This window comes from Talpa occidentalis, unplaced genomic scaffold (assembly GCF_014898055.3).
Source record: "Talpa occidentalis isolate TD23 unplaced genomic scaffold, MPIMG_talOcc4v2.1 talOcc4.8, whole genome shotgun sequence".
Lineage (NCBI taxonomy): Eukaryota > Metazoa > Chordata > Mammalia > Eulipotyphla > Talpidae > Talpa > Talpa occidentalis.
In genome coordinates, this window is record NW_023605194.1 from 4,943,955 (window position 1) to 4,956,689 (window position 12,735).

Below are 12,735 nucleotides of genomic sequence, written 5' to 3' on the forward strand. Positions count from 1 at the left end.
GGAGCCAGAAGCGCACGCCTCGCTGCAGACGCCCCCCGCGGGAGCTGAGCTGGGGGCCCCGGAGCAGACACCTCGCGCCCTCCCCAGCCTGCCGCCCTCCACCCCTGTCGAGGGCCCGTGGGGCTGCCGGCCCATGCAGACGCAGAGGGGGCCCTAGACCTTGTTTCCACTGCAAGTTCCAGCATCACCACTTTCACGCTGCCTAGATTTAGAGGAGCGCAGCCCCAGCCAGAGCGTCGCTTCCTGCAGAGAGGAAAACTTCTCACTGCATCTCCCCTTCTCCTGCTTGAGGTTTGCCTCAGGCAGGTATGGAAACACTCCTGGCAGCCTAAAAGCACTAGGAGTCCAGGGCGGGTCGTCTGCAAGCCTTTGCTGAACAGCCCACGACCTGCCCTTCTGTTCCATAAGTGGTTCTGGGGCTCGGGGGGGCAAATATTGGAGGTCACGGAATTGCTACAAAGGAGAGAAGAAAGTGAGGATCAAGACATGGTTTTAGAAGATGGGCGAAGTCCATCCGCATCTCCGACTTTCTGCCTCTAGATTTCCTCGTTCCTAGCATTAGGGGCAGCAATGCTGCCCGTGCAGCAAGAGTGTGAGGCCAAAGCCCCCGACTCCGGACCCCAGCGCAGAGCAGCCACGTGGGTCCCTCCCTTGTGCTTGCGGTCCCCACAGAACCCCGGCTCGCGCTCCCCCTGTCATTCCCAGATCAGCCATTGCAGGATCTATCATCAGTCTGGCGTGCGAAACAGTCCGGGGACAGTTGTCCGCACCCTCTTAGGGGCAGGGAAGGTGAGGCCAGGCCCGCAGGAGCTCAGGCAACCCCATGCCCAGGAGCTGAGGCCTCCAAGAGTGCTTCACCAAGGGATCCAGGAAGCCCTGCCCCCAGGGTGTCCCCCAAATGCAGGCCAGGGGGAGAGGAGAGCCCGGACTCCGTCCCCACAAATGTCCAGACGCTGCGCCGTGACGGTGCAGTTCCTCGCGTGCCCGCGCCGCGCCGGGTTACGGAGTAAAGCGCTTATAATATCATTAGCCGCGGCGAGTGACCGGCTGCAGCCCTCCCCGCGGCGGAGCCTCTCCCTACTTAACTCCTCCAAGGGCTCGTTAATGGGCTAATTGATTAGGAGTCGGAGGCGCAGCCGGGGCAGGGGCGGGCGAGGGGCGGGGGCCGGGGCTGGGCGCCGCAGCCCGGGAGGCCGGCGAGGGGCAGGTGCCGGCCTCCGTCACCGCATTAACCTCTTCAGGGCTCGGCGGCGGGGTCGAGACACATTACAAATGGTCAGCTTTAATCATGGTGTCAGCTCATTAACCCGGAAGGACCCGGCGCTGAAATACAATTTGCGCGTCCGCCCCTGCGCGGCGGCTGCACGGACTCCGGCCGCGTGGCAGCCCTTCCCGCGCGCCTCCGCGGAGCTGGGGAGCGGGCGCAGGTTCTGGACAGAGACCCCCGGACCCCTCACAGCGGCCTCTGCACCTACCGCAGGCCCCCTGGGTGTGCGCGGCCCCGCGGGAGATGAGCCAACCCAGCGCGCAGGGCCGCGAGATGGGGAAGAAAGCGGAGTTGGGCGGGGTGGGGGGTCCTCTTGAGCCCCTGGAAGATAGTGAATACCTGGTGCCAGCAACCCCAAGCACCCCTCGTTCTTCATTTTAATCCTACAACAATCCCGTGGTGCGGATCTGTACCCACAACTTGCAGGACAGGAAACAGGCTCAGAAACAGAAGTGACCACTCCAAGCACACTAAGCAAAATTGAAGCTCAAGTTTGTTCCGCCGCCAATTCCAGGCCCCTGGGAAGGCGATGAGGGCCAGAGCAAAGGCTTGGAGGGAGACTGTGAGGAACCGGCGGGGGCGGATGTGCAGATGGGGTCTAAGGGTCTCTGGGAGTGGGGCTCCGCCAAGGCCCGGGCCTCTGGGGTGGGCTCTCTGGAAGCAGCGCCCGGGCCGGTGAGCGCAGGGCCAGCGGGGCCGACGCGTGCAGCCTGGGTGGAGGCCTTGACTAGGACCCTGCAGCCCAGCGACCGCTGCCCCCACGCTCCGGGCAAGTTCAGGGAGTCAAAGGGGGTCATCCGGCCTCGCGCTCCGCCTGCTCGCTCCCCGCACGGCCGCTGACCTTCTGTTCTTTCTACACGAGCGCGCCACAGCGCAGCCCTGGGCACCCTGCTCCGCCCCGCTCTGCACACCTGCCAGCGCGCACGCACTGAGTCGCATGCACGCATTTGCATAGATGCTCACGCGCTCACATGCGGTCAGCAAACGCTCGCTGAGCTCCGACTAGTGTGCGCGTCAAACATACACAAACACACACGCACGCTCTGCAGGGATGGTGGTGAGCGCGGGGCGCCCGCCAAGAGGTTGCGACCGAGCCCAGGCAGGCCAACGGCTCTGCTCCCCTCCGCGCCCTGGGGTGCTCGCTGGCGGGGTCTCCTGCCCCGGGCGCACCGACAGCGAGCACACCGCAGGGGCTGGAGAGCGAGTCCCGCCCGATCCTCCTGCCACCCATTTGCGCCACGGGGAGGGTCTCCGAGACTCCACCGAGAGCGCAGGCCCAGACGCCCTCTCCGGAACCAGCGCAGCCGCAAAGCCCACTCCCAGGAAACCTCAGTTCCAGGAATCGCCACCCACAGACACCCCGAGCCCGCCCTCCAGTGTGGCCGTCCGTCAGCTCAGCGCCACCCCCCGCCCCACCCACGGGGTCTGGGGTGGCTCCGCCCCTGCCGACCCGGCTCAGCTTCACAGCCGCTCACCCAGAAGATGACCCCGTCTCACCTTGGGGGGTATCCTCCCCAATCCCCCCCCCCCCGAGGAATTAGGCACACCCGGGTTCCAAGGCATGATCAACTTTCCAAGCCTGAAAAGACGCTTAAAGTTTAGGTCTCCAGATGATGCCGCTGCTCGGCATTAAAGCGGCCCAGAGCAAACTTGCCGGGGAGCCTAATAAAAATTGATCCTCTCTGCTCTGCGGCAGTCGGGAAATAGGCTGGCTGAGCCGGGTAATAGTGGAAGAAGGCTCCCTCCGAAATGACAGATGAAGTCATAAACAAGTTTGATCTTGGAATCAAGCTTCGATAAATATTAAACACAGTCTGCCCCCTCCTTGGCGCGCGTGGATTATGATATATGGCGCGTCCAAACTTTAAAATAAGGAAATACCAGAGAAAATGATCTCAATAAATTTTCTAAGTATAAACGTTGATTATGTTTCGATTTTCATTCAAGGGCCTCTGCTGTTCGTTCTTTGGTGCAAATGACATCTTGCAATAGGCTTTTGGGGCAAAGAGCTCCCTATTTGAAAAAGAGAGCCCCAGAGGTGTACAATTTATGTAATCTGCGGCTGGAAAATGAATTGTGTAATTTATTGGAAAACAGAAAGTCATGAAGATTGGATCAGCATAGCCGAGTCCGACACCCCCCCCCCACATCCATCAAGTTCCAATTAACAGCCTAACCAGAGAGCTTTAATGGGTTTCCAATCTAGTGGCCTGATAGACTCATCAATTCCTCTGGGAGAAATTAAGAAAATCGACCGCCCCTTGGCGATGCAGTGTCATTCCTTTCTGCAACTATATGTCAAATTAAAAACACAATTAAAATTTAAACTGTTTCAATCAAAGGGTGCCCTGCAACCTATGTTTCACTTAATAGAACTTTGATGAAAATCTGATGCGTGCACTCCATCACCCAGGGGGGCTTGGGCGGCGAAGGCGCGCAGGAGAGAAGGGGATTCTTTCTATTTCTTTAAGACATTAGCACTCGGGCGAGGCCCGCCAGGTGACGCCGCCTCGCTGCTCCTGGGGATGGGCACAGGGAACTCTCCTGGACTCGCTTTGGCTGGCTCCCTCTCTCCAAACCTCTCCACTCGCGCCACCAGAAGGGGACACTTTGGGAACCCCGGTGACCCAGATTTGGGGCGGTTCCGACCCGAGATGCGTCCCCTGGGGTTACGGCCCAGGGAGGGACCTGGGCCAGCGGGAGGATGCGCGCGGGAGATGTCTCCGGGGAGCACGCAGCCCCCAGCTAGCCCTTGCCTGGCGTCTGCGAAACTGCCTGACACTCTGTGAAGTTTTGCTGGATTCTGGAGGCTCAGGGGTGGAAGAAATCCCAGGCGGATAAATGGACCTCGCAGAGGGTTCGGGCTGCGCGGCGGTCTGAAACCTGATTCCCCAGAAGCAGCCTCTTCCCACCCAATAAGCCTTCAGGATACTTGCGCGGGAGGGGCACACATGGGGGGCCAGTGCAGCCCAAATATCTCTCACGTCCGGCTCCGAGGCACCAGGCAGCGACCCAAACTAAAGACCGCCTAGTTACTTCGCGGTCTCCTCTTTCGTCGCCGCCCCCACCCGGTCCCCACCCGCGCCCCCAAGCTGTTTGTAGGTCGGAGGGTGAACACCGGCCTGCGCGCTCAGGCCCGCGCGCCAGCGCACACGGACGCACGCCCCCAGGCTCTGGCCTCGCGCGCACCCTGAAGCCCGCAGGGCCTGTAGGCGGGGCGGGGTGGCGGGCGCCGAGCGGGCGGGAAGACAGGAGGTGGAGTCTCGCGGGCAGCTTCTGGGGGTCATTTGTAATTGACCGAGAGCCGTGGCCTCTGACCCTGCCTGCTTTACTTGGGACCCCAGCTTGGGCTTTTGTGGGGCTCGTGGTTCTTCTACCTTGACCCTGTGGAGATGACCCAAAAGAGGGGTCTATTTTTAGCCGCTTTTCCCAGGTGAAGTGGGGTGATGCCGGGCACAGGAGCCGTGGCGGTGCCTTGGGGCGCAGGCGGGGATGCCAGAGAGAGATGGAGCAAAATGGAGTCTTGGAGACAGGCGGGCACACCCAGAAATTTACCAGCCTCAAAGGGCCTTTCCAGGGACATCTAAGTGCCCTGTGCACCGAAGAGCAGAAGTAGCAGCCAGTGACCCAGGCCCAGACACCCCCAAACGTGAGACCTCCCCAAAGGTCCATAAGGCCAAGGGCTGGGGTGGCCCTCTGGGCCCCCCCTTTGCTAATCCCCCTCCCCATGTCATCCATACCCTGGCTGGACCACCCTGAATTGGGAGAAGAGAAAGCTAAATCCACCAACCTCCTTGCCGGCCTTTCCTCCCAGCTCTGCCTCCAGCGCGGCTCTGGGGACAGGCAGGAGTGCGCTCTAGGTCTCTGCCGCCTTGGCCTCTGGCTCTAGAGAGCCAGGAGCCTGCCAAGTGGGCGTCCCAGCTCAGAATAAGCGCCCAGTGGCGGGGGGGGGGGGGGGCAGTTTATATCTGTCTTGGTGTTGTTTGATGTACACACACCTGCTCTATTTACTACCAAATAAAAGAAATACATCTGTGTTGCCAAATGCAACAGCTCTCGGTGCGGCTCTGCTCTCCCAGGGCCTGCAGGGCTCGCCGGCGCTCAGAGCGCACCTCTGAGGATCCCAACTCAGAGTGGGGTGTATGAGAACGGGGTCCGCAGTGGGGTGTGGGTGCGCTCCACTAGTTTGTTCTAGGTAGCTTGTGAGGAGGAACTCGGGGCATCCCTGCGGGAAGGATTTCAGGTTTCTGCCGCAGAGGTAGGAGCGCCATCTCGCTCCCTGCCCATCCCTTCCAGCGGAGGCTTCCTAGCTTGCCTTGGTCTGGGGCTGTCCGTGAAAGCCAGCGTCAGGGTCTCCTCCAACAAGGTGTGTCTGACTGTGCGCATTAACATCACTACGATGCTAAACACATTGCTGAGGTGCTGGGAGCCCCTGGAGAAGTCGCGGTTAGGAGATGTAGCTAAAGTGTGTGTGCCTGTGTGTGGTTTGCAGGCGTGTCTGTCTGGGTGGTGCAGAAAGGAATTAACCAAGACGCTTATGTCATTTGCACCAACTTGAAGATTAACTGAGGGTGCGGATAGGTGCCGGCCTGAAGTTAGATGGAGAAGACTGGGTTGCACGATCTGAAGGGAGAGAGCATGAAAGGACAAAATTGGGTGTCAGTTCAGTGTCTGAGGGTAGGAGACACAGCCTGCCCTGTTTTCAGAATTCCCAGAACCACCTCTACTCCCCCAGATCGCCCCCTGTGGTGAGTGGCTCCAGCCGCTTCCCACAACCCCTACAGAGGCTGGGGGGGAAGGTTCTCTACGGCAGAAGGTGACCCCAACCAGCTCCTGGGATGTGACTGCCTCACCAAACACTTTCTTACCCTCTCCTGACACAAAGGCCACAGAAAGACCTGCAGTTGTGCCACAATGCTTGGGTCACCGGAGCCACCCCAGCACCTAGGCACAACTCCATTCCTGGCACTGAGAAATACCAAGACCCCACCTGATTGAAGGAAACTGGACGTTTCTGCCTGGGCCGGCTTCTAGACTCACAGCACCTCCAGGTGCAGGCAGCCCCTGGGTCACTCCCTCAGTCCCCTGCCCCCAAGACATGTGCCATAACTTCTGGGATGGAGGCACCACCCCAGGCATTGGGGCTTCCCACCACGACAGAAATGGAGGCAGTGGGGAGCAGGACAAAGGATAAACTGTGCGTAGAGGGAACCAGTTATTTCTCGACTTTGTAAAGACCGGGTCGGTCGAGAACCGTTTTCTAGAATCCAAACACAAATAAAGAAGTATTTTCTTGGCATTTGATAACATCGTGTTCTGGCTGTAAAATCTAAGGACGTGTTTGCTGTTGCAACATTATTTTTAATGAGCTGTTATTGGCCCGTCTCACAGTTAGTATTGCCAACAGTCAAAGGCATCACCATGTTTGCAGGTAACACAAGGAACGACATATTTTGACCCCGATTTTCTGTTTATTTTTCACTTATGACACATGCCCTCGTTTTTAGTCCAAACCAGAGGAAAATAAAAGGAAATCTGTCTTCACTGAGGTCCAGGCTAAAATTTTGCCATAAATAGGTACGACGGTTTATTTGGGGGGCAGTTTCCCATGGACAGAAAACGACATCCGACGTCTCAGGCACAGTGGAATCAATTGTGTCGATTGGGCCGGAGGAGCCAGCGGCGCCCTGGAGAGGACCCGAGAGCGCGTCCCCAGCGGGCGCTCCCCGCACTGTCCTCCTGGAAATCTTCACGGCCTCTGGTTCCTCGGCTCCCTCCTCGGGTTTCCCAGCATCGAACGCGCCCCTGCAGCAGTCGGGCGCGCAGACGCCCTCGTCTGAGGCCGGCGCTCGGCTGGGCGGCCGGGGGTGCCCGAGCACCTGCTTCCGCCAGGGGCGAAGCGCGCAGACGAGCCGCTCCCGCCGATCGGCGCCACCCGGGGTCGCCCAGCACGAGCCAGCGGGCCGGCGTCGGGCAGGCGCGTGGGGATGTGGCCCTCCGGGCACCGGCCAGGACTCGGGCAGGCCCCGCGAGCTCGCCTTTGAGGTTTTAGGGCGCCTGCGGACAGAAGAGAGCCCAGCCGGCGGGCAGATGGCGCCTCTCCCGTGCCGCTGCCAAAGTCGGGTGATCTGTTTCCCGGCGCACCCGGCCCGCGCCCACACCCCAGCCCAGCCCCGGCTCCTCCAGGCCTGCGGAAGCCCCTGGGCGCAGCGCGGGGCCGCCGTCCCCAGGGCCGGCCGCCTCCCTCGCGCTCCCGTCTCCGAACCTCTCCGGGCCCCATCGAATTTCATGATCGGCGGAAGCTAAAGTCTGAACCGACTCTCCGCTCCCCCCGCCCCTCCTGACCCCGGAGGCCGCCGGAGCCAGCGCGCTCCAGGCCCGCGGAGCCGCGTCGGGAACGTCCCGCCCAGAAGCGCAGCTGGACCCCGGCGCGAGGCCGCGGCCCGCGGCGGGATGGAGCAGCCGGCTCGGAGCCCCGGGCGGTCGCTTCGCTCGATTTCGCAAAGCAGATCAGCCCGGTCCCCTCCGCCTGCCGCCCTGCTCGCCAGGCGTGGCCAGCCGCAGAGGATGCCGGCGAGAGCGCAGCGCGGGCCGCGAACAAAGCCGCCTCTGTCTCCGCGGCCTCCTGGAGGTTGGGGATGTGCGTCCAGGTCGGACTTGGCCACAGGCCGCCGGAGAGCGAGGCCGGCGAGAGGCTGGGAGACACCTGCTCCGGGAGCACCGTCCCGAGTTACACCAGGGCAACACGCAACGCTTGGTTTTTCTTTCCTTTTTAATTAATTCAATTTCACGACACCATGAAGTGTAACAATATTTTGTGGGTTTTTTTCTTTTTCTTAAAAAGGAACCGAACCAGGACAGAAGTGAGGGGGGTGAGAGGAAACAAACTCTGGCAGAACAACAGGTGTAGCCCACGGAAAGAAAACAGACTGGGTGGCAGAGCCGGGAGCCCCGCGGAGTTCAGGGGGACTTTACAAGAAATCTGTACATTTATCAAATAAGTTAAAATTCTCCTAAATTGATTGTCCTTCACTTAAAGCGCTCCAGTATGCCTATCTGACTCCTCTGAGCATAGCTACCCACTCTGGGTTTTCCTCCTTACCCCGCGCCCCTTCTTGATTTTTTTCTCCTCCTAAACGAATGACCAGGATTATACAGTGAAAACCTCAGCTTCTCCCGGGGCAGAAGCAAGGCTCTCGGGGAATTTTGTACAATATTGCACAGGTCAAAGTAGAGCCGTTACTGCAGAATAAAAAACAGGGGGAGAGAGGAAAGATGCAGGGTTCAAGAAAAATACTGAATTCACTCTTGCAAATCAGGGAATGAAGTCGTAGTGGTAATAATAATAATTTACCAATAAATGGAATTCCCAGAATAAATGCTACTAATAAATAAGGCCACTCGCCTAGGCCAGACGTAGAGCCGTTAGAGTCACCGCAGCTCTGGTTTTTGGCTGCCTTGTCTTTCCCCTTTAAACAGCTAGAGAATTCCTCAGTCACAGAGAGGGAGAGCTGGACTTGAGAGGTGGACTTGCAGGGGCCTCTGCGGGAGGAAGAGGCAGCCTGAGTCGGGTTCTGGAGAGGCTCTCAGATTCTTGCAAGTCGGGGAGGCGAACCGACTGGGGGTGCAGAACCGATTGGAGGCGGAGAGGAAGAACCACACCCAGAAATCCAGAAATAAGAGTACTACTATGTGATTTCTCTCTCTCTCTGGACTTCTGAAAACAGTTCTGTAGAAAATTAATAAATTAGAGGGGCTCCGGTTTTGCGCTTATTTTCTCTATAAAAATAAAATCAAAAAGCCGCCGCGCAATGCAAATGGGGAGGGAAGCCTGCGCATTCTACAAAAGCTTTCAGCCGAAATATTTGACCCGGGATTTTTTTTTTTTTTTTTGTCCCTGCTCTCTCTTAATGTGAACCAAAACCAAAAGTAAGAGGGGAAGCGCCTCGAATCCGTTAGGGGTGAATTGCACGAAAATGCATTGCAAATACTTACAAAACGCTACCGATTGGGGGAGGGGAGGCCGGGGCCGCGCGCCCAAGCCCCGGCTCCCGAAGGCCCCCGGACGTCCGGGCGCCCTCTCGGCCCGGCCCAGTCTCCTCCGGGGTCCGGGCAGGGGCCGGGCAGGGGCCGGGCGCTCCCGCCCGCCCCGCCGGGCCTCAGACGGGCCTCAGCAGCGGCACGGACGACACGACGGGGTGCGAGTAGTAGACGGGGTGCGGGAAGGTGAGCAGCGGCTGGCTGACCGGCACCGGGGCGCCCGCGGCCGCCGCGCCCTCGGCCGCCGAGTTCTCGTGGTACAGGATGGGCACCCGCACGATGCGCTGCGCCGCGGCGTGGCTCAGGTTGGCCGCCTCCAGCTCGGCCGCCAGCTGGCGCTTCCACTTGTTGCGGCGGTTCTGGAACCAGATCTTCACCTGCGTCTCGGTGAGGTGCAGCGACGCGGCCAGGCCCGCGCGCTCCGAGCTGCTCAGGTAGCGCTTCATGTCGAAGGTGGACTCGAGCTGGAAGACCTGGCTGCGCGAGAACACCGTGCGCGTCTTCTTCTTGCGGCACGCCGGCTTCTTCTCGGGGCTCCCCGCGCCCCGCTTCCAGTCCTCGGCGCCCGGCGCCGCCGCTGCGCCCCCGGCGCCCGCCCCGGGCCCGCCGGCCGCCTCGTCCTTCTTGGCCTCCTCCGAGTCGCTCTCCTCCAGGACGATCTCGTCCGGGCTCTTGGAGTCCAGCTCCTTGCGGTCGGGCTCGGCCTTGAGCGGCGGCTCCGGGGAGTCGCGGTCGGTGCCGGAGGCCGGCGAGGAGTCCCGGAGCAGCGCCTTCTCGGCGGCTGGGGAGAGACAGACAGACGGACGCACACACACGCGCGCGGCCTTCAGCGGGGCGCGGCGCCGGGGCCGCAGGCTCAGTCCGCGCCGGCCCCCGGCCCGGCCCCCCGGCTCCCCCGGCCCCTCCTTCCGCGCCCGGCCGGAGTGGGGGTCGGCGTCCGGGTTCCCTCCTCCCGAGCGCGGGCGGGAGACCCGGGCGGCGCCGCGCCGCGGCTCGCGTCCTCCGCTCCCGCGCCAGGGGCCGGGGAGGGCGCGGCCGCCGGGGAGGGCCCGCCCGGGGCTGCGCCCTCCGCGCCGCCCCCGGCCCCGGCGCCCGAACCCCCGACTGAGCTCGGAGGGCGCTGCTCCCGGGACGCGCCGCTCCCGGGGCTCCGAGTCCACTTTTTTCTCACCAAGTGGGACGGGATGCCCGCGCAGCGCGGCCGCGCCCAGGGGCAGGAGCGGCGGCCGGGGCCGGGGGCCGGGGCCGGGGGAGTCGCCGCGGCCGGCAGGTGCGGGGTCCCTCCGGCCGCGGGCGCCTCGCGGGGTGGGGGTGGGACGGGCGCGCGGGGGGACTAGGGCGGTTCAAAGAGGGTCGGTACCTTCAGGTCGCGGGAGGTGGCCGCCGGCGGGGGCCAGGGTGTAGGGGTACCACCAGGCCGGGGCGCGCTCCAGGTAGTGCGCGGGCAGGGCGAACCTCTGCGCCGGGATCTCAAAGCGGGGGAAAGCCAGGTCGCCCACCTGCGAGAGCGCGAAGCCCGCGGCGCCCTCCAGGGCGCCCTTGGCCGCGGCGGCCGCGGCCGGAGCGAAGAGTGTCCGTGGGGGCGGCTGCGGCTTGGGGGGCGGCCGGGGGTGGTCTCCGTTGAGCAGGTTCTTGATGGAGAACGGGGACTCCTTGGGCGCGGGCTGCGGGGGCGGCGCGGGGGGCTGCGCGCTGGCGGCGCCGGGGGCGTCCGGCCCGGGCTCGGGCATGGTCCCCACTCCTCGGGCGCCCGGGAGGGCGGGCGCGGGGCGCGGGCGGCCGGGCGAGCGCGCGGGCGGCCGGAAGTCAGACCATGCGCGGGACCCAACTCCGGGGCGCAAAGTCGGGGGCCGCCCGAGGCGCAGTCCCGCGGCGCGAGGGCGGGGTGGGGGCCCGGCCGGGGCGGGCTCGCATGGGGGAGGGGCGCGCGCGGGCGGGGAGCGGCCCTGCCGCGGGACCCGCGGCGCTGGGCGGCTCGGCGGCGGCTGCGGCTCCGGGGAGGAGGCGCGAGAGCCGTCCCCGGCTCGGGGCTGCGTCAACCCGGCGCCGGATGCTAATGATGAAATCAAAATGTCATCCAAGTTAAATGCGGGGAGTATGCGGCGATTGGGCGCGCACAATGGCAAATGGGATTAGGCAGGCGAGGCGCGGCCGAGCCCGGGCCCCGCAGCCGCCTGCCCACCGCCCCCTCCGCGCGCCCCTCGGATTTTGGCGCTTTGGCTTCGGGCGACGAGCGCCCGCCTGTTATTGGCTTTATATAGTCCAATTAGGCAGCAAATGAGGACAAGCCTATTAGCACAAAAGGATATTGGCTCCCGCTAAAGAGGCACTCGGAGCGCTCCGGCGAGCGCAGGAGGCGAGCGGGGGACGCGGCGCGGGCGGCGCCCCCGGCCGGAGCGCACCGACAGCCGCGCGCCCCGAGCCGCGCCGCGCTCTCCCCCCGCGGCTCCGGGACCCGCTCGCCGCCGCCCGGCCCGCGGGAGGGGGAAGGGGCGGGCCGGGCCCGCCCGGGTCACCGAGGGGTTACCCGCGCTCGCAGCTGCCGCTCCCCGCCCCCTGGGGCTCGGAGGGGTCCGCGCCCCCGCGCAGCTGGAGAAGCTCCCGGCGCGGGCCCGGGAGGCAGGACGCGACCTCCGCCCCGCGGCGAGCTCAGCCCTTTCCTACCCGTTGAGGTTCGGCGGCCTCAGCATTTCCCCCAAAGCCTGCCGAGAAGGGTGCGACCGCGAAGAGGGGGCTTTGGGCTCCCCACCCGCCGTCGGGGCTGTGGGAAGGGCCTGGGGTTGGGGCGATCAGGCCGTGCACGGCGCCCACCGGCGCAGGCATCCATATGGCCTCGGCCTTTGGCCCTGGGAAGCCGAGGAGTGAGCCTGCGGCCCCTGCAGGGAAAAGTAGGCGCACGTCTTCGGCACCCGCGTGGGCGCGCAGACCCGGCTGGTGCCCGCGCCCCCTCGGAGGAGTGACCGGGGCGTGGAGACCGCCGCGCCCGGGGGTGCGCGCCCCTCCTGCTCTGGCCGCCCCGGCCGCGGCCTGCGCTCCACTCGGGGCCGCGACCCCAGACGGCACTTCCTCCCGGGGAGTCTCTTCGACCGGCGTTTGGAGCTGCCTAACGCAGTGACAGGCGCGACGCGAAGCGAAGGCTCAGCGGCACCTTCCCGCGGCCGCGTGTTAGTGGCCGGGGCACCCGAGCACGTCCCGATGGCCGCCACCCTGGCCGGCCTCCGAGAGGCGGCTGGGCGAGGGTCACTCGACTCCGTGGGCTTTGAAAACGACTCCCCAAGTGGCCCCCTTATGAGGCAGGCGTTCGGGAGGCGAATAAATAAGACCTTCGTCTGACGTCCCTTCCCAAGAAACGGCTCCCTGGTCAAAGGTGGCAAAGTGGCCACGACTCCCGCCGCCCCCGGGAGCTGCTGCACACGCGGGGTCTCTGT

At 63.7% G+C, this 12,735-nt stretch overlaps 1 protein-coding gene across 1 annotated transcript; it reads right to left on the minus strand.

Annotated features, from left to right (window-relative positions):
* Nucleotides 1-9,426: 9,426 nt before the first annotated feature.
* HMX3 (H6 family homeobox 3) lies at nucleotides 9,427-11,037 on the minus strand. The gene is made up of 2 exons (XM_037498034.1): nucleotides 10,668-11,037; nucleotides 9,427-10,088 (listed from the first exon to the last, which is right to left on the minus strand). Exons 1-2 carry the CDS (start codon nucleotides 11,035-11,037, stop codon nucleotides 9,427-9,429), a joined length of 1,032 nt encoding a protein of 343 aa, XP_037353931.1.
* Between the last annotated feature and the right edge of the window lie 1,698 nt (nucleotides 11,038-12,735).

Excerpts from the sequence above, each read along its gene's own strand:
- HMX3 (XM_037498034.1), bottom strand. The coding sequence starts at position 11,037 with ATGCCCGAGCCCGGGCCGGACGCCCCCGGCGCCGCCAGCGCGCAGCCC. Across the intron at positions 10,089-10,667 it reads CCACCTCCCGCGACCTGAAG|CCGCCGAGAAGGCGCTGCTC; the intron begins GTACCGACCCTC and ends GTCTCTCCCCAG.